This window comes from Gopherus flavomarginatus, chromosome 8 (assembly GCF_025201925.1).
Source record: "Gopherus flavomarginatus isolate rGopFla2 chromosome 8, rGopFla2.mat.asm, whole genome shotgun sequence".
Classification (NCBI taxonomy): domain Eukaryota; kingdom Metazoa; phylum Chordata; order Testudines; family Testudinidae; genus Gopherus; species Gopherus flavomarginatus.
In genome coordinates, this window is record NC_066624.1 from 17,798,107 (window position 1) to 17,819,965 (window position 21,859).

Below are 21,859 nucleotides of genomic sequence, written 5' to 3' on the forward strand. Positions count from 1 at the left end.
TTAGTCTCTAAGGTGCCACAATGACTCCTCGTTGTTTTTGCTGACACAGACTAACACGGCTACCACTTTGAAACCAATCAAGAACTTGCCACTCTCACGTTAGGTTCTGATTAGATAAAAAAATTACTGGGTGACTGGTACCTTAAATAATTTTTATCTTTCAAGACAAAAGGTGATACAATTTACAACACTTTGATATTCCTGAAATCCTTTCTCCATTATCTATTTCTGATATTTCTGTTGTGTCCATTTACCTCAGTATACTTGACGTGTTAAAAAAAAAGTAATAACTTCATAAGGGTTAACTTCTTCAATGTGAATATGAAATGCTATTATAGACACCCTCTGCTGACAATGACACCACTTAGATAGTGGTTTCTGTGTGGTGGACCCTAGGAATTGAACCGATATATCCTTTGGCAGAGTCCAATGCAGCTTTTAATTACTAACCCAATCTGCATTCACATCAGCAATCTAGCAGTGAAACGAATGCATCTGAACACAAGTTCCCTGTAACTTTCAGTCTCTTCCAACAAGTAGGGTCTAAAATCATCATTCATGTTACTTTAGCTGTGCATCTGAACCCAGCCCTGCATGACCATTTCCTAATTTATACAATTACCTTTTGCTCCGGAGAAACCTGGACGTCCATCTCTACCCAAAGGCCCAGGTGACCCTGGGAATCCTCTGTCCCCAGGTAGTCCTGGAAAACCTTCTAGGCCTGGGAAGCCTTTCATACCAGCAGGGCCTGCTGGACCTGCATCGCCCATTGGTCCTTTGACTCCAGGAAGTCCTGAATCAATACAAGCAAACTCAATAGCTTTTGTCATACAAGCTTCTGGACAGTTTGGTGAACTGTTCAGCATGTTCTTTAAATGTAGCATTGTTTTTAATATGAGAGCTGGATCTCAAAATGATGGCACATGCAGCCTTCTAGCAGGCAGAATGTTTAGATATGCAAAAACATTAGTCATACAGCAATAAGAGACCTGCCTACATCACTTCAAAACCAGCAACAGGGAGACCCTTTGAATTATTCTCCTTTCCTACTTTATCAGCCACTAAAGTGAAGAGCAGTAGCAGATCTTACCTTTTAACTTCAAGGCAGCAAACCAAAGCATGGGATAAGGAGCATTAATAATGTTAACTTCCAGTCCCTACCACATTATCTTGGTCAACCAAAGGGGTCAACTGAAGAGTGGCCTGTTCATTCTGCTGCTAAGGTACTACTTCTTAAAAGTCAGATTGGTTAGTAATTAAGGGAACGGGCTGCTGAACGTGTTATGAAAGCATCTCCAGGGTTAATGTTGTTGAAACCATTTGTGCACAATTTAGTCTCTACATATGTCAGAAGGTTTCTGGCTGCACCTTGGTAAACATTTAATTCAGAAAAAAACCAAACAAGGTAAAGGCTTAAACCATTGAAAAAGGGAATGCTCAGCTACAACGTTAAAAAGAAAAAAAATCAGGTAGCTTCTGAGAAATGGCACATAAAGCAGAAATCTCAGATGGGCGAGCTTTGCAGCACCCTGGATTTTAGCATTTAAAGCTATAACCTGATTTTTTAAATATGAAATACAATATCTGCATAATTAAAGAAGAAAAAGACAATGTGTGCTTGAAGTCTAAGACTTTTCCTCATGGGCTTCATTCTTTGTTACCATCTGAGCATACTCGGCACAATGGTTCTTTGCTCTCTGGTATAGTTCAAATAAGGGGTGCAGCCTGTAGTCAATGCAATTCTTGTAGCATTAAAAGCTAGGTAGTTAGTTCATGACCTTTTACGCTACAGTGCATTTTCTCACCTTGACAGCCTATGTGAAGAACACATAACCAAACAGTGTGACATCAGAAATGGAGAGTTGATGGTAAATGGAACAGAAAAATGGTGAAGGAAAAATAGGAATATGTGAACAGAAAGCACAAGGGCACTAAAGAAATTAAGGACTCAGAAAGAATACTGCAGCAAAACCTTAGTCACTTAGAGTTGATCATCCACCAATTAGCAGATTTAAAAAATTAATTAAAGGCAGGGGAGTCGTGATGCAAATGACCAAGAATATAAAGCTATACAGAAGAAAAAGCTTCCTCCAATTTAAAGTACAATACTTTTTGGTGTCTACTTTACAATGCTAATGTCAGAGGCAACTTGGAGATTAGTATTTAAGAACATAAGAACAGGCATACTAGGTCAGACCAAGGGTCCATCTAGCCAACTATCCTGTCTTCTGACAGTGGCCAGTTGTCAGATGCTTCAGAGGCAATGAACAGAACAGGGTAATTATCAAGTGATCCATCCCCTGTCATCCAGTCCCAGCTTCAGGAAGTCAGAAGTTTGGGACACCTGGGAAGTGGGGTTGCATTCTTGATCATCTTGACTAATAGCAATGGATGGACCTATCCTCCATGAACTTTGTTTTTGTTTTTTAAAGCCAGTTATACTTTTGGCCTTTCCAACATCCCCTGGCAACGAGTTCCATAGGCTGACTGTGTGTTGTATGAAGACGTACTTCCTTTTGTTTTAAACCTGCTGTCTATTAATTTCTTGGGTGACTCCTAGTTCTTGCGTTATGTGAAAGGGTAAATAATTTCCTATTCACTTTCTCCATACCATGCATGCTTTCATAGACCTCTACCATAACCTGCCTTTCGTAGTCTCTTTTCTAAGACGAACAGTCCCAGTCTTTTTAATGTCTCCTCATTTGGAAGCTGTTCCATGTTCCTAATCATTTTCGTTGCCCTCTGTACTTTTTCCAATTCTAATATATCATTTTTGAGATGGGGCAACCTCAACTGCAGAGTCCTAATCCTAAACCCACAGGATTCCAGGTGTGGGGGTACCGGGGATTTATATAGTGGCATTATGGTATTTTCTGCTTTATCATCTTTCCTAATGGTTCCTAACATTGTCAGTGTTTTTGACTGCCACTGAACATTGAGCAGTTATTTTCAGAGAATTCTCCACAATGACTTGAGTGGTAACAGCTAATTTAGATCCCAACATTTTGTATGTATAGTTGACATTATATTTTCCATTATGCATTACTTTGCACTTAACAACACTGAATTTCATCTGCCATTTTGTTGCCCAGTCACCCAGTTTTGTGAAGTCCCTTTGTAATTCTTCTTAGTCAGCTTTGCACTTAACTGTCTTGAGCAATTTTGTATCACCTACAAATTTTGACATCTTACTGTTTACCCCTTTTCTAGATCATTTATGCATATATTATACAGCACAGGTCCCAGCACAGATCCTTAGCGGATCCTGCTACTTACCATTTTTCACTGTGAAAACTGATAATTTATCTCTAGCCTTTGTTTCCAATCTTTTAACCAGTTACTGATACATGAAAGGAACTTCCCTCTTACCCCATGACTGCTTATTTTGCTTAAGAGTCTTTGGTGAGGGACTCTGTCAAAGACTTTGGGGAAGACCAAGTAGATTATATCCACTGGATCACCGTTGTTCCCATGCTCTCTGACACCCTCAATAAATTCTAATACATATGGTGAGGCCATGATTTCCCTTTACAAAAGCCGTGTTCACTCTTCCTCAATATATTGTGTTTATCTACGTGTCTGATAATTCTGTTCCTTACTATAGCTTCAACCAATTTGCCTGGTACTGAAGTTAGGCTTAATGGCCTGTAGTTGCACGGGATGCCTATGGATACATTTTAAAAAACAGGCATTGCATTAGCTATCCTCTAGTCATCTGGTACAGAGGCTGATTTACACAATAGGTTATGTACCACAGTTAGTAGTTCTGCAATTTCATATTTTAGTTCCCTCAGAACTCTTGGGTAAATACCATCTGATCCTGGTAAGTTATTACAGTTAAATTGATCGATTTGTTCTAAAATCTCCTCTACTGACACCTCAGTCTGATACAGTTCCTCAGATCTTTCAACTAAAAAGAATGGCTCAGGTGTGGGGATTTTCCCCACATCCTCTGCAGTGCAGACGTATGCAAAAGAATTCATATAGCTTCTCTGCAACATCCTTCTCTTCCTTGTGTGCTCCTTTAGCACCTTGATTGTCTGCTGATTGTTTGGCAGACTTCCTGCTTCTGATATACTTAAAAAAATGTTTCCTGTTAGTTTTTGTGTCTTTTGCTATTTGCTCGTCCAAGTCTTCTCTGGCCAGTCTAAGTACACTTTTACATTTGACCAACCAGAGTTTATACTCTTTTCCTCAGTAGGATTTGACTTTCAATTTTTAATGGATGTCTTTTTGCCTCTAACCACGTCTTTTACTCTGTTTAGCCATGGTGACCTTTTTTTGGTCCTGTTACTTTTTTTTTAATTGGGGTATAACTTCAGTTTATTTCTCTCCTCCAATAGTTCTCCAGTTTTTTCATTCTGCAAACTGCTGTGTAAGAGACAGATGTTCTCACAGACTATTATTTTCTACTAAACATCTGGTCTCTCTTTTGCTTGATTCTCATAACATTGCATATTGTGCTTCCAGGAAAGACCCTCTGTAGCGCAGCTCAAGAGCCACTGCACCACTCAGAGTCCCTTGGGCCCATGAAAGAGGGGGAATCAAGATGATCTTCCACTGTCTCAGGGGATGAAGAAGACACATGTAGTTGTGCCGAGAAGCCCAGCAATTTTCAGCCCATCAAAGTTAATAGGATTTTGCCTTTTGACAAGGGTCACTTTTCTAACAATTTGTTATGTATATGAAATTAAAGCATGAACATGGAGATTCATCATTCATCCAGCAAATATTCAATAATAAAGTAATTTAAAAACTGGTATGTTTAAGATACTTCATTCCATCTTCTCCTCTTATGGCTTACAGCACGATAACACCATTTCTGGCTGGGAGGAGTCTCTCCCCAAGGCCCAAATTCTGCAGCCAGATACACACATCCAGCCTCACTGGTTAGCAACCCTGGGTTAACTCCTAGCAAATAGCAAATCTATTCTAAATCTTATTTAACATCCTGGTGTTTGGTTAAGCCACTCAACCTCAGTGGAGATACTACATACCTGGTGATCCTGAGAAGCCAACTGCTCCCCTGGGACCTGGTTCGCCTTTAATGCCAAACGGACCTCCAGGACCAGGAGGTCCTCGCAATCCAAGAATACCTGGGAGCCCTGGATTACCCTGTTGGCCTTTAAAACCTGGCAAGCCAGGCCTTCCGTCAACACCTGAGAGTGAGAGGTGGGATGTTACTTCACAGGTGAGAATAAAGTTATCTGTTTTTAAAACTTGTAAAAATCATCTCAAAATTACACTAGATGCTCAGGGAACTTAATAAATACAGAACTACAAACATCTCAGAGGAACTGATGAACTGGCCTCAAGAAGATACTAGAAAGTAACATTTTTTTGAAAGATAAACAGTTCCAGATTCCAGGAAACCAGCAGCAAGGGTGCTCACCTTCCTGTCCAGGAAATCCAGGTTCTCCAGGAAGCCCTTTATCTCCTATGAATCCAGGTCTGCCAGGCTCACCCAGGGCTCCTCTTTCAGCACCAAACACTTCTCCAGGAGCTCCTTTTGCCCCTGACAAGCCAGGAGCTCCCATCTTTCCAGGGAAACCATCTGCTCCATCGAGTCCTGGAAGCCCTTGTGGTCCTGGTTCTCCACGAGGCCCAGGAAAGCCTTAAAGAAAAACCCAGCTGATAATACACAGCAGAAAATACACAGCAGGAGGAAAACAATATCCATATGAATCAAAATGTCTAACAAATGCACTTTTTTTGTTTCATACAGAAAAAATTAGTTTTGAAAACAGAACCATTTTTTGGTTTTGAATGTTTAATAAAGGATGGAAAAGGACAAAAAGAAGGGAACTAAATGGAAAACCTTTGGTTTTCTAAACAAGTTCTTTTAATCTGAAATGAAATGAAGGTTTTAGAGCATTTTAAGGTTATAAATGCACACACACTAGTGATCTCTACTTCTTTACAAGTACTGGTTCTATCAGATGGATGTATTGCCTACAACAAAGGCATTACTTGCAGACTGACTACAACCATCTGAGTCTATAAATGGTGTCTCACTAGTAAGGACAAGTCGCAAATGTTGCAGCTGCACTTGTTCACTTAGTCCTTCTCACTTTATCCTACACAGCAGTGACTCATGAGTGGATATCACCCCAAAGCCCTTGCATTCCTAAGGACAGCATTTGGCATGATAGGGTAGATGATTCAGGAATCCTATAAGACACTGGTACAACAAAGGCTGGAAAGCATGGTGTGTGGAAATGCTGAAAGAACACCATCAAAAGTGTTGCTAAACTGCTCCAAGGACAAAACAACTGAGCATTTTCATGTCCGCAGCAGTGTTCCCTCTAATTTTTCCCACCCATGTGCAGAAGGAATTTTGTTATGTGTGCCAATTGGTGCACATAACAAAATTCATGTGCTGGGGGTGGGGCTGAGGGGTTTGGAGTGTGTGTGGGGGGATCAGGGCTGGGGCAGAGGATTGGGATGCAAGGTGGGTGCAGGCTCTGGAGTGCGGCCAGGGATGAGGGATATAGGGTGCAGGCTGTTCTGGGGCTACAGTGGGGAGAGAGGAATCCCCCAACTCTCTCTCCCCGCAGCACCTGGGCTGTGGGGAGGAGAGGTGCCTCTTCCTCAGCTGCAGTAGGTCTGTGCTGGCACCAGCAGGGAGAGATACCTCTCCCTACCTTGGCAGGTCCATGATGGGAGAGATGCATCTCTCCCCGCTGCAGCCCTGAGCCCCTGCGGCGGGCTTAATAGGCAGCTGTGCGGCCATGCAGCTTAGAGAGAACTTGGGTCAGCAATGCCTCTGCAATTATTTCCTCAATCTGTCCCTGAGGAGTCCTGGCCTAACAGACAGAAGGAAAACACACTTTAAAAATCCTCCGTTGTGACTTTTCTGCTGTTCTGCATGGCATATTACTCTGTATGTTTGACTGCAAACATCACAAAAATCACAGAACTTAAAAAGCATTTCAAATGTTGTAAGCTGATTACATACCCATAGCCACACCACCAAGTGACTGTGGTAGCCATGCAGATGCTACACCCATTTTACACTAAAAATCAGTGGTTCCCAAACTGTATCCCACAGGACACTTGAGCTCAACGGTCACATGGTTGCTGGTTCTCCTCCTTAGTTATAGCTGCTACATCACACTAAGAACATAAGAATGGTCTGACCCAGTATGGCCAAAGGTCTATCTAGCCCAGTATCCTGTCTACCAACAGTGGCCAATGCCAGGTGCTTCAGAGGGAATGAACAGAACAGGTAATCATCAAGTGATCCACCCCTGTCACCCATTCCCAGCTTCTGGCAAAAAGAGACTAAGGACACCTGCCCTGCCCATCCTGGTCAATAGCCATTGATGTACCTATCCTCCATGAATTTATCTAGTTCTTTTTTGAATCCTGTTATGGTCTTGGCCTTCACAACATCCTCTGGCAAAGAGTTCCACAGGTTGACTGACTGTTGTGTGAATAAATACTTCTTTTTGTTTGTTTTAAACCTGCTGCCTGTTAATTTCATTTGGTGGCCCCTAGCTCTTGTGTTATGAGGTGTAAAACACACTTTCTTATTTACTTTCTCCACACCAGTCATGATTCTATAGACCTCTATCATATCCCCCCCGTCATCTCTTTTCCAAGCTGAAAAGCCCCTGATTAATTAATTTCCCCTCATAAAATATTAAAAGCAGCTAAAACCACATTCAATACTTCCCCAATATTATTTAATAATAATGATCATCACTAGGATGGGGCGCGGTCTGAGTGCTCATGAATAGAAGAGGATGGGTAAAGAGTTTGTGAGCCCTGCTGATAAAATATTGTATATTAAACAGACAATCTAAAGTTCCATAACTAACTCCTTTCTTACCTGGTGCTCCTGGCAATCCCACTGATCCTGGAATACCTGTTTGTCCTTTTGACCCACTTAATCCAGGTTGACCTGGAATGCCTGGAAACCCCAGGCTGCCCTTGGGACCTGAGGATTAAAAAAAAAATCAGTTCAGGATGGCAGACACGAGCATATTATTGTGAAGTGGGATTAGATATTTCATGCAAAGCTACCCACAAAATGCCCAACTACTGTACTAATTTAAACTAGTCAACCCAGCCCCAAGTCTGTGATCATCTCATCAACTGAACAAACACAGAGGGACAAGTGTTTTGTTTTGGGGAGCTGCCTGGAAGGGTTAAAGTTCTCTACATCCCTCATTAACAATGACTTTCACAGAGTTATGAATAGGAGCTGCACACATATACAGACAGAACAACTGTCAGTAGGAATCAAACCCAGCACCTCCAGGAAGCAAGCCCAAGCCCCACCCACTTGAGCTATAAAAGTAATTATTATTTACCTGTGATTATGTAGCAGGATCTCTCCTCACTGGAGGGAGACTCATCACAGACAATAAGCCAGTGTATTACATAGCGTATTTAAAAGTCAATCTCCATACCTGGAAATCCTGGCATGCCTGGAGGCCCAGGTGCACCAAATGCTCCAGGAACTTCACAGGGCAAGGTGATACCTAGAAAATGAAATATGTTGAAACTGCATGTGGTTCCCTCGTAGGTGGCTGGTTATAATTAGAACACTGAATGTCCAGACTAAATGATGAGTGAACCTATGCACTGCAAATCACTACACGTAACGCACATTCACACCTGCCACAGGGTAACTCTTCCTCAACAAAATCTATTGCTTTGTAGGATGTTAATGGCTATTGTTGTTGATGTTCTAAGTTTACTGACACTAAACTAAAGAGAAGAAGTCTGGGCTAGTGGCTAGAGCACAAGACTGCAAGTTCAATTTATTTTCTAATCCCAGCCCTGACTGTGACTCTCTGTGTGACCGGTTTGTGTCCCCACCTGTAAAATGGTGATGAGAACTGAACACACAAACATAAAAACTGCTATTTATTATTTGTATTATGGTAATGCTCAAGAGCCCCAGTCAAAGATCAGGGCTACATTGTACTTAGCCCTGTAAAAACACAGATGGAAAAGACAGTCCCTACCCCAAAGAACATACAGTCTAGGTACCGAGTCAGCTTACGTTGGGGGAACAAGTGGGTGTCCAGAAATTATGAATACTCAAGTAATTTATTCAATGACAAAAATCAATGTGGGAGACAAAATTTAGGCACCCATTTTTTAAGATCTCGGCCCTTGTTGACTGTCCCTGTGTTTGTACTTTCTGCTGGGCCATTCCACAGGTTTACACTAGAGTTTTGTGTGTGCATCCATGTATTTTTTATTTAATTCAGCTTTTTCTCCAACTAATTCTTCTATAGTCCATCAGTCTGAAAAGTAACCACCCAGCTTAGTTGTTAGCGTACTAAGAGCAAATAGGAATCAGTGGTTGTACAGCTCATCCCGTTCCTTTGTATGAGAAACAAAAGTATCTAACTTATCAGTGGAATGAGGTCTGGGTGGCATTATTAGAGCCATCAGACCATCAAATTTATTTGAAAAATCCCTTATGTCTGCAATGTTCACCTTTGTAAGACTCTGGCAATTTGATACTCCATTGATACAGTATTGCTAAGAACACATGAGTGCTGAGGTAACTAACTAGGGGCTCCAATCCCGCAGTCCTTTTATATTAAGAAAAAGATCCCACTTTCTTCAATAGGCATTTGCTTAAGTAAAAGGACTGCACGGTTAGGGCCTACATTGTCAGAACAGGCTTGGCCTAAAAACTCCTAGAATAAATTAACCTTCTAAGAACAAAAACCCAAAGGATTCTAAAATATATTTTGTCTGATCTAATGTCACATCAGAACTGATCCTTAGAGTTAGGTTAAGACCATATTTTTGAGGGTGAGGAAAGGAGACTTTTTTCCTACCCCTCCCATTTTGGAGTCTTTCTATACAAAAAGTTAAATAGCTAGTTACTACACTGATTACCATTAAAATCTGGTCCAATTTTCTCTGCAGGTTCAGCGATTAACCAATCAGAGATTGTGGATTAGCTGCTTCTTGTTTTTTACAACTAATTCTGCAAGAGCTTGCCACCCAATCCCCACTCCCAACCTGATATCCCAGCCCAACTCATGGGCTACGTCACCAGGCAAGGCACTCCAATTCTCGGCTGCATTTCTGCTGCCTTCAGTCGTAATGAGTGGACCAGGCACAATAAATCTAGACCTTTTATTGACAGTGGGGAGCCTAAGACTTCATTTTGTAAATGACTTTGGCGTCTTTCAAATAATGGCAATTCTCAGGTGGCTTCTGAGTTTTATTAGTAAAGGACATGGAGACAAATATCATTTCTGGTGTCAAACCAATGAAGACAATAGACTTACACCACAGATAATCAATATGGCTCACTTCTTCTGATATTAATCAATAACAGGAATAGGGAACCCATGGGGGATGAAGTAATGGCCAAACGAAAGAATAAATTAGGTAAGAGGTTTTTTTCTATTGATGGGCCAAGAAGGTGGCATATGGATTCCATTTAGTTTTGAGGCTGGACCAGACTATGGTTAGGGTTCAATCAATGGCATCAAAACCTTGTGGGCTGTTCTCAAGAGATTTCAGTAAAACTAGAAAAGTCTTGTGAGAGCAGCTTATCTCATGAGAGTTCCACCAGACTGGGTGACCCTTTTCCACCCCACCTCGAGTTCCTTCCAACTCCAAATTCTATGATTTTGTGATTCTGATTCATGTGATCACAAGACGGGGGGCAGGGGGGAAAAGAGTGAAATGACCCAAATCGCAAATTCTAGTTAATCAGGACTGCTGGTGGCCCTTAACCTCAGTTAATGAGATATGATGAATGGGCAGGAGTGGGGGTTGGTGGGGGGGGAGAGGGAGGAGGCGGTGGTGAAGAAAACCTCCTGGGGCTCTAATGTACTTGTGTTTTGATGCTGCTGTGCAAGTACTAGAAGAAACAACAGATGTTCTGCTTTGATACTGGAAGACCAAAGATCAGTGCTCAAATTCATTACTTTTACCTTGATGCAAGGCATTAGTTGATAACAGAATGAATTTATAGGCGACTAACCCCCTGAATAACACACATACAAAACTTTGCAATAACACTTGCTTACTGATGCCATCTTAAAACCAACCACTTCTCTTTCTAGATGGTACCACAGCTCGGCTTTCAACCCTGCATTTTAGATTTAAAGCAAGGAGCATCAAAAATAATAGATAAATAAAATAAAATATTCACCAGTCTAATTTATATTCAGAGGTAGAGAGATGTGAGAAACAAGTTCTTAGGTTGCAGAATGTTAATGCTCTGTTTGCTGCCTACCTATAGGTACATTTAGACAGGAGATTACTTTAACTGTTCAGAGGGTAGCAACATTTAATGATGTGAATTCTTTGCTCAGATCCTGGCATTCTGCATTCCCGAGCCTGACACTGAATGTTTTATAAGGCAAAAATTAAAATCTGTCTCCAACAATCCCTCCACAATCACAGTATTGTGTAGAATGCCATTTTTCAAGAAGGGGATGCCCAATCCATGAACTAGCTCAGAAAGGGCAGTTTAATTAACATTTTTATATTCAAACACATGGTTTTTTAAGGGCCTGCTTAAGTGAACGTCCAGAAAATGACAGTATTCAATGCTTTATGTAATTAGACTAGTAGCACAATGGGAATTGTATTTGTGGAGCAACTGAAGGGCAATGGTAATATGCTAAAGAAATGGTTTTCACATATTCCTGGGGTCTGACAGCACAATGAAGTAACCAAGGTTTAGTGCTCACCGTTACTGAATACCCTATGTTCTCACAATACCTCTGAATGCCAGGGGAAGGGGAACAAGTCTATTGTGAAAATTGCAACAAGGGCACAAAATAGATAATCTAATAGCTTTTCTGAGCAATTTTATACACTGCTCACTAACTGCGCAGAAGTATTGTTCTTACACTCTATCCCCTAGTCAAAGATATCAGCTAATGGCAACTCAAGGAAAATCAACTTGACTACTCACTTGAGTAGGAATTCAACCCATGCAAGAAGGTTTGCATGATCAGGTCCTAATACAACATTTATTTTTTAAATGCGAATTTTCATCTGATCTACTGTCACTGCATTTTGTGTGGTCTGAGGCAAAATTCCTTGATGTTGCTTTTGGCAAGTTAATTTCAGTAGGTCTTTAAAAATGTTCTCTGCTCTTCATCATAAAACCTTCCAACAAGTGCAGTGTAAACAGCAATTATTTCTTCTGACTAAGCAGATTTCTTTAACGTTAGATGAAGCTTAATACATCAAAAGTGTTTTTTAATAACTGCTATGATTTCCAAGTATCGGAGAGATGGTTTTCTCACAGTTTTCACACAAATATCTGTAGAGGGGTAAATTGAATTGGCTAATGACTTATTCAAATTCTTCTATGTTTTCTGATGATAGATGCTCTTCTACAAAAAAAAGCCATTCATTGTTAGCGGGGCTTTGATGTAACACTCACATAATGTGTTGACTTATGATGCATCCCATTTGATACCCAGTATACATGAGGCTGTGAATGTCAGTGCATGAAGCACATTCCCTCCACTTATCCTATGATGCAATCTGGATTTAGCAGCCCTTGTAAGAGATGTTTTAATAAGCAAAGCTATATCTACATATCATAGGTTAGCAGAGCTTTTAGCACATGACATGTGCCAGGAAAAGGCATATGTAGAATGTTCAAATGGGATGCCAGTGTTGGCCATTATAAATCAGCCCATTAAGACAACCAAATGCAACACTGGTGCTATGTAACATGCCATTCTGTGGGTCTCTGCAATGATGGGAAGAATGGGGAATCTTCCCATTGCTATTCTGGCAACCACTAAGGCCTAGCTCTCACCTCCCTCTGTGTCTAAGATTCCTTTACCAACCTCCTCACTGCAGCAGCAGTCACCTGTACCAGCCAAGCAAAGGAGAACAGGTTAAACGAGGTCAGAAAACCCACACAATCGAAAGCATCTTTTTTTAATCAATAGGCCAAACATGCTCACAGACATTTTTCACTGTGCAGATTGTAGACACGCCTGGTTTCATCCTGAGACTCGGAGTCAGAAGAATAACCGTATTCAGTTTTAGCAGTGACTAGTGTTTGGGGAAACTATTATGTCTGTGAATATATTTAGTTGTATTACTAATAGTGCAAGCATTACAAATACAGAAAATTAAATATACACAAGGTGGAAAACATAATAAAAAGCAGCAGCAGCAGTGGAAAGATATTGCTTTTGTTAAAATCACCTTAATAAGCCAGCTTTAAAATCTTGACATAAATATTCCCTATGTGCAATAGTTTGGTGGTGAGACCATTTTCCACACTCTAGCATATCTGAAATATCATATATAAAGCCCAGATTTACTGGATTCTTCAGCTCTGTATGGTCATATCAACTATATCAAACTAATACAACATCTGCCCTGCAACCGTTCTCAAGCTGCACATGTCATGCTTGCTATTTTGGCTGACTCAGCAGGGACTGAACTAGGGAACCTCCAGAGCTAAAAGCATCAACTTCTTCAGCTTGAGTTAAAGAGCTCTGTAGCCAGGGTCTATAGCAACTCATATCGTCTGTAAATTGGCACAGAGTGCAACTTGCAACACACTCGTCAGTAGTGTACCACCTGCTAAATATAAGCAGGACCTAGTGAAATCAGTTATAAATGAGCCCGGTGTTTGGTTAACATGAAAATTTCCTAATCACTGAGTCTTGCACATATTTTACTATACGTAGCTCTAATATTTACACTTTTCTTTATCTAAAGCTTTTCATCTTAACCACATTCCTAGCAGAAAATCACCTTAGGTTTTCTACTGGCTATAAAATTGTTTCTCCTACAAAAATTAAGCTATTGTCAGTAGCCCCATCCTACACCTCTTACTGGCATGTTGTTAGTAATCTCATTGACTTCAACAGGATTATGTGGGTGAGTGAGGACTGTAGGATCAGGTCTGACCTGCCTAAAGACTATCCACAAATAATTAGACATCTAGTTTACTGCTTTGAAAATACTAGTATCCGATTATGAAGTGGAGTATTTCTTTGGTTGGCTGGTTTTTAGGGGCATGGCAGCTTTTCAAAATGAGAGTAGACCCTAACAAACCTACCTGAAGGTCCTGGAAGACCTGGTTGTCCTGGAAAACCATCCATTCCTGGGTCACCTGCAGGGCCACGAACTCCGCTAGGACCTGGGAAACCAATGCCAGGAAGACCGCTCTCCCCACGCCGGCCTTTGGAGCCAGGTAATCCTGGCAGGCCTTTTTCGCCTGGAAAGCCTAGTCCACCATCACCCTATAGATAGCAAAGACAGTTACAGCTGAGAACCAAGAGCACCTGAAATGACTGCACATTGCCACAGTTTTGACAAGTGCACCAAAAATGTTGTTGGGTTTTGTGATTCTATTGGACACTGTGATGCTAGTGGAGAAGGCTCCAGCCTAAATTCTTAGCAGCAAGTTTCAAATATGTTTGATAAAGTATATGGAAATCTTGTAAATTTAATGCTCAGAAGCTTTTCAAATGCAGGAAACTCTACTTACAACTTAAACCACTGCATAATACATTATATTTGCAAACATGTAAATATTATACACGTTTGCCTGTATCTTTCTACTTCAAACGTTCATGGTCAGCTTTTCTGTTTCAGTATTTGACTCTTAAAATTTCGTAGACAGTATCTTTTGTTTTTAAAAAGAACAAATCTTAAAACTAAAAGTAGTGCCTGTTGCTTGAGAATTCTCTCTCTCTGACTTTACCTATAGTTTATCTTATGATAGTGTAATCAGAGATGTGCTGAGGGGCTATTATTAACCTTGAAGGAGAGAGAAATTCCTGTTCAAAGGAAGAGAGTCTTTGGAATAGATTTTCCTTAACAAACTGTCCTGCTTAACACTCCTCAGCTGCACGTAAGCGTAAATATTACAGTAATCATCCAGCTGGGCACTTCAAATTCCAACCCATATATGACTCCTGATTTGCAATCTTTACCCTCTGGCTCCACCCATTATCCCATGGGAGCAGTGCCTGAAAGATACTGAAGACTAAGAAATTGACTTAATAAGGCAACTTAGAGCTCATGTGCGCTAGCGTTTATCGTCGTGTTAGCTGACATGCGTGAAAACATTACTACAGCCTGTAGTGTAGACAAGCCCTAAGTGGCTTATTGAAGAGAAGCAGGTCTCAAATTATTAAATGCCTTTCGGTTGCTTCTTTACACTACAGTTTATGATAGGTCACATTAGTTACCATGTGTTAAAAGAGGATTGCAAACTGTAGCAAAGACAAGTCCTTAGACAAGAGCACCAAAATCTTTGTCTGTTAACTTGTAAAGGCAACCAAGAGCTGTCAGGAGTTTGGGGCAGTTTACCCAAATCCTGGGCCACATGGAGCACTGGAATTCTTATAGCACGTTACTCTCATTCCAGATTTGTCACCCTCTGAGTCAGAAGTGTGTGAGGACTCCTTATTCTAATTGCTTTGACTTGTTCAAAACATCACCAACTTGATGGAATATCGTTAGCATATGTGATGCTGATGGTCACAAATGATTCTGTGGCATTATGCCAATGTGGTTGAAGGGTTAGAGAAGATGCTGGTGCTGTGGGAAAGCAAGCCCAGGATTTGTGAATTGCACTTTCCTTTATACACATGCAAGGCAGTGACTGCCACCATCATTTATCCATCTAATTAATACCCTGCCATTGCAGGTGCCTCTTCTGCCTGTGGCACACAACAGTAGTTTAGTTTCCTTAGGACTGAAATATTTTAGTCTAACTAAAATCACTGGCTTCAATACAGGGGTATCCAAGTAAAATTTACACAGGAGATCAGACTAGATGACCTAATGGTCCGTTCTGGCCTTAAACTCCATGAAACTATGAAATTTCTTTCTTATTAGGATGACATGAAATAGTGTCTATTCACAGAGTGTCAGTTTATGAATACAATGTACAGCTTTAGATCTCTGGACACATACAGCAGGCCTAATCATGACATACAACTCAGCCATTTTACTATCATTGTTCCTTCTTATCACAATTTTGAAGCACTCTTATTTTTGTTGCCTAAGTATAAACTCACCGGAGGACCTGGCCGGCCTGGTAAACCTGGGAATCCATCTCTGCCAGGAGTTCCTGGGATACCAGAAGGCCCTCTGGCTCCTATTGCACCAGGATCCCCCTGGAGACCTCTGCCTCTTGCAAAAGATGGATTCCCTTTTTCTCCTTTAAGGCCTGGAGACCCTGGCTGACCAGGTAAAGCCTGCAGGCAGAAAGCGAGAAAACAGGTACATGAACATGCATGGAAAGGCCTTCACTCCACAGAATTCATCAAGAGCAGGAAAAAAATTAATGACAGATAAAATATTTGCATAATAAATTAACAACAAATGCATAGAGCTCACTGAAGCTGACACGACTAGTCTCAAACATTTAGAGAGGGATTTTCAAAAGTCCTCACAGCTGGCCTATGCTCAGCACTTTGAAAATCTCACTCTTCTTTTTTATAAATAAAAGATCAACTTTAAAATGGCATTACAGCAGCAGCTAGGAAAGAACTACAGAGAGGAGCATTTACTGTTACTGCTACCAACAGGCAAAGCGCTCACCATTTTACTCTCTTATCTTTTCTTCATCCAAATGCATTTCCCATTTCCAAACCAACCTCTGGCCCAGAGAGAGCCCATAACCCAGTACTCATTACTTCACGCTTGACTAGAGCTATTTCGAGTTATGGTGACTAAATGTCTCCACTCTAACAAGTTCTCAGAATCACTACCGTGCATTGCTGCACGCAGTATTGTTCTAGGCACACTATAAGAGAGAGACAAGGTGGGAGAGGTAATCTTTAATTGAACCACCTTCAGTTGGGCAGAGAGACAAGCTTTTGAGCTTACATAGAGAGCTCTGACGAACAGAAGGTGGTTCAATAAAAGAGATTACCTCACTCACCTTCTCTCTCTAACACCTTATTCCTACAAATTGTTTTTTGCTTTCTTATCCAACCAAGCAGAAACAATAATTTTTTTTAAAAAATCCTTCAGGTTTCAATTTAGACAATTTTGGCCAATGGCACGAGAATAACACTTTTTCCTTTAACTGGCAGAGACTGAAGAAATCCTATCCTGACTTACTGGAGGCCCTTGCGGCCCTTGTGCACCCACAGTGCCTGGATCTCCACTGGAACCCTTAAACCCAGGTTCACCAGGACTTCCTGGTGGACCCAGAGGGCCTGGTGCACCTTTAGGTCCAGCTGTAGTGGCTCCTCCATCACAAGCACAATCACCTGGATCCCCTGGAAAACAAAGTAAAAAGAGTTTTTGTTGACACTGTGGAAACAGATAATTGGATCTCCATTGCCTGAACCTCCCCACACTCCTTTGCATTTGGTCTCGTTGGTGAGTACAAAATGAGCAAAGTGAGGGTAAAGCCATTCTGGCTGGGTAGCATTTCACACTATTTTGCACAGGTTTCAATGACGATGAAAGCGGCAAGGTAGGAAAGTTATGATAAATTTCACCTTTGGTCCCCTTTAGTCCCAAAACTCCTGGTGTCCCCCGTTGTCCAGGTCTTCCTGGTTCCCCAGGTTCTCCACTGAGGATTTCTTCAGCTAGAAACACAGAGAAGAAAGGATATCAGCAAAGGCATGGGAAGTCTAAATTTCATTCAGCTCCACTAGCCAGCCACAATAGCAGCTATTTTGGGCAGATGGCCTGGAGTCATACTGAGTCCTGGTATAAGTGGATGCGACTGCACTGATTTCAGTTCCATGAAGAACAGAATTTGGCCCAGTACCATAATGTTGTCCATGTTAAGTTTGTTTTGGCTTGGTAGGGTACCACAGAGACCAGCAGAAGAAGCCCAGAGTATTAATATTCTGGAGTTTTCCTTTTCTCTTGGTCTGCCAGGTACGCTTCTTATTTCAAAAACTAAACAACTGGCACAAGACCAAACCAGGATGAAACTGAGAGGTTCTAGAGAGAAGTGAAAATTATTCAGGTCAAACCTTGCCTTCCTCAGCCTCCATTTCCACATTGGGACCTGATGCTGTAGAACTGAGGTTTCACTGTACCGAGGAGGCAGGATGCTGGGACCTTACAGAGGGGGCTGTATCCTATGTGTCCTGGGAAGCCATACTTTGCGGGGACTCCCTGCACCCCAATGCACAGGGTTTTTAAGGAGATGGGGAGAGAGGTTGAAATGGGGGCAAATCAATGGATCTCTGACTATGCAGTTCCACTGCCATTTTGCTCTTGAGGGCTATGGGAACAGGAGCTATCAGGGTTACCTGGTGTTTGTACAATGGTTCTGCTGCGCGTGTGAAGGACTGTAACCACCCACACCTCCCCGCAACTGCCTGTCCCCGGCAGAGTTCCCCAGCCTCTCTCCCGGTTACTTTGCCAGTGTGCTGGGACCAGGAGTTTATTTTAAAATAACTAAGACTGAAAGGCAAATTGGCTTACTGAAGTTAGAGATGAAAACAATCTGCTCCCTCCCCACTAATTCCCCTCCACCACTGCAGGAGTATTCCCTACACTGATCTGCATGCAGGGGAAGACAATGGAACTTGAGTTAAAGTGAAAAGAGAGGGGAAAATTGATTTAAAAATATTGCCCTTAAAATCCTTTCCACATAAACTTGGTTTTAGAAGAAAACACTTCCGCTTCTGACATTAAGTGATTGGCAGGCCTGGCTTTAAGGAGATCCAGTAAAGCCATTTTAAAGCGGCCATTAGCTCCAAGATACTACCTGTACTGTACAGCACACACCTTTCCAATCTTCCATTCAAACAAATGAAACAAAACTGCTGCAAAAAGGTATGAACTTCTTAGCAGCAGTGAAAGGGCCTAATTCTATGTATTCGACTGAGTCAACTATTGATAAGGGAGTGGTTGTGCCTCCCCATTGACTTAATACTGTCTGACAATACCATGTCAACAGACTAAGGGACAACATAATACCCATCACATTTTCATTGGCTGGATTATTCAAGTCAGCCTCATGTCCTGAAAGTTCAGCTTTATCAAGAGGAAGGCAGGTCATCAGCACAAAACACCAAATTCCTTACCCAGCATACAAGGCAGTGTTCTAGAATGCAAGGATGATACAGAATTAACCCCTTTTCATTTATCACTCTTTTTCTAAGCAAAATGAATCAGACTGTATGTTGTTATACCAAGCAAGGCAGCAATAAAGTACAGATAAAAGGCCAGCATCCTTAAATCTAAAAGATGCATCTTTATACTTTGTGTCCTATCTGACAATCCTTACCCAGAATACTTACTCACCTGAGCAATTCTCATGAGAACATAAGAATGGCCATGCTGGGTAAGACCAAAGGTCCATCTAGCCCAGTATCCTGTCTTCTGACAGTGGCCAATGCCAGGTGCTTCAGAGGGAATGAACAGAACAGGTAATCATCAAGTGATCCATCCCCTGTTGTCCATTCCCAGCGTCTGGCAAACAGAGGCTAGGGATACCATCTCTGCCCATGATGTCATGGGGAAAAACGAGAAATGCCTGAAATGTCATCTTAATAAGAGACAGCTGATGAACGTAACTTCATTACAGTTTTTATAATTGATTTGTTGTGTAGCAACCCAACATTTGCTGGCAACATTCAAATAACTAGGTTTTCATGCTTTATCCTTTCTGGAGATCACTACATAAAAAATAAGACCATAAGAGCAGCCCTACTGGGTCAGACCAAAGGTCCATCTAAACCAGTATCCTGTCTTCCAACAGTGGCCAGTGCCAGGTGCTTCAGAGGGAATGAACAGAACAGGTAATCATCAAATGATCCACCCCTGTCACCCATTCCCAGCTTCTGGCAAACAGAGGCTAGGGACACCAACCCTGGCCATCCTGGCTAGTCTGATGATTGCCCATTAGTCAATGAAATAATCCAACTGTGTAGATAGAGCTGGCATTTTAATGTCCATGGGGGATGTAGATCAATGCTAGAGTATGTGCTCTTCATGTAACTGAGGCATGTAGCTTAGTGCTAGAGTACCTGCCTTGCACGTATGAGGCCTCAGGTTTGACACCCTGCTTCTTCTGTTTCTCTGGCCAGAGAGTAGGGCACTAGCCTAGGATTTGGGAATCCTAGATTCAACTCTTTGCTCTGGCACAGACTTCTAGCATGACCTCGGGCAAGTTACTTAGTCCCTCTGTCTCAGTTCCTCACCTGTAAAATGGGCATAATAGGACTTCCCTACCTCTCAGGGTGTTATGAGGATAAATACAGTACAGATTGTGAGGCACCCACATACAGCGCTCATGAAGGGCCATATAAGTACTTAATATAGACAGATGCATATTCTTCAGTGGTAAACAAGAGAGAGAGAGCACACCAAAAGATTATTTTGTTTGTTTATATTTTAATCCCATACAAAAGCACGTCTAAGAAAATTACATACGTGATGGACCAGGCAGTCCTGGAGGTCCTGGCATACCCGGTAAACCAGTTATTCCTGGAGTGCCTGGTAATCCAATTGTTGCTCTCCCTTGGTCTCCTGGTTCACCAGTAGTACCTGGAATACCTGGAAATCCCATGGGACCTGGTGGCCCTAAAGAAAACATAGGCATATACTATGTAGTTAGCCAACTCTCCAGCAGCATGTGGATCCAGATATTTTTCATTTTATGAAGATTACCATTGCACATTGGGCTGATATTATGTTCATGCAGGAAGTCTTATCATTGCACATAAAGAGAAGACTTAACAACAGCCATCTTTGAGAGTTACACCTTTTTTACTATTATAAACGGCAGCTGTGTAGGCCAGTGAAAATACTGCATTAGTGCAGAGCCTTAGTTAAGTCACTTTGGTTAGTGAGCGTAAATAATTAAGCAAGCTAGTGATATATTCTGAAAATGTGAAGCACAATATAAAAGCTATATTACTGTTACTGAGTGAATAATGTATAGGGGATAATTTGACAAATATAGACTTTTTTTCCTATTTGCAAATTGTCCAGTAAGCAAAATAATTTGACAAATAATTCTCAGTCTGTAGATCGTTTGAGGGCAAGTGTTCAATGTGTGAAATTCAGGTTACATTGATTAATTTTAACTGGACACACCAGATTGTTTCTGTACCACGACTAGCTCATCCATCTCTTAGCTTTGGGTTTCCAGGGTGAGTACTTATACTCAGAAGTCATTTTAAAGAGATTTTCTAATATTTACTTTGAGTTCTCTGTTTCTGTGAACAAAACCGCCAGCAAACTCATTTGCCAGGGAACTCACAAACACAGAAAGGCCACGAACACAGCTGGGTTGCATATTCAGAGCAAATGCACTGAGATATGCCCTAATTGCTATGGCCTTGAGTCTGCTCTCACTTAAGTTAAAATCAATGACTTCCCAGGGCATCGAATTAAACGCTGTGTGTCTTGCATGGCAAATGAGAGACAGGCTAGATATTGGTTCTCACAGCTTTTCTGTCTCTATCTCTGAATTAAGTTGTTTTCACATAAAATACTATTCCTCCCACAGGTTACAATATTCTAGCTATTGTGCTTGGCAGAGTGTATCGCCAAGGCTGCTTAAGTGAAGTTACGCATGCTGCAGTGCCTGAAGTGGGGATTTAGCATCTCCATTAATAAGTGAATCAACAGGTGCTAAATTAATTGTGTCTATACACAAGCAAAGACAGCTACAAACGTGGACAAACAGCATGCTAACAGCTTACTTGGAACTCATATTAGCAGATGTTTTACCTTGAACAAGAGCTGAGAGACCTGGAGTGCCAGGAAGGCCTGGTGAACCGGCAATCCCTTCATCTCCTCGAGGGCCTGGAGTCCCTGGAGTTCCGGGATCTCCTGGCACACCTATTGGACAAAAATATTAAAAGTAGAAAAACTTAAGAATGACCCTGCAGAAAGAGTCCATGTAATATGCTCCCGTCTCCCACATTGGCCATTGATC

At 41.5% G+C, this 21,859-nt stretch overlaps 1 protein-coding gene across 2 annotated transcripts in view; it reads right to left on the minus strand.

The window, feature by feature from the left end:
- COL4A6 (collagen type IV alpha 6 chain) overlaps nt 1–21,859 on the minus strand; it is a 200,248-nt gene that overhangs the window by 19,575 nt on the left and 158,814 nt on the right. For both annotated transcript variants that reach the window (XM_050965151.1, XM_050965152.1), the window contains exons 19-29: nt 21,652–21,762; nt 20,347–20,496; nt 17,448–17,537; nt 17,062–17,222; nt 16,011–16,190; nt 14,039–14,222; nt 8,418–8,489; nt 7,835–7,942; nt 5,393–5,614; nt 4,998–5,159; nt 623–793 (exon numbers count right to left, since the gene is read on the minus strand). In XM_050965151.1, coding sequence (XP_050821108.1) covers nt 623–793; nt 4,998–5,159; nt 5,393–5,614; nt 7,835–7,942; nt 8,418–8,489; nt 14,039–14,222; nt 16,011–16,190; nt 17,062–17,222; nt 17,448–17,537; nt 20,347–20,496; nt 21,652–21,762 — 1,611 coding nt within the window. The remainder of the gene's footprint in view (nt 1–622; nt 794–4,997; nt 5,160–5,392; nt 5,615–7,834; nt 7,943–8,417; nt 8,490–14,038; nt 14,223–16,010; nt 16,191–17,061; nt 17,223–17,447; nt 17,538–20,346; nt 20,497–21,651; nt 21,763–21,859) is intronic.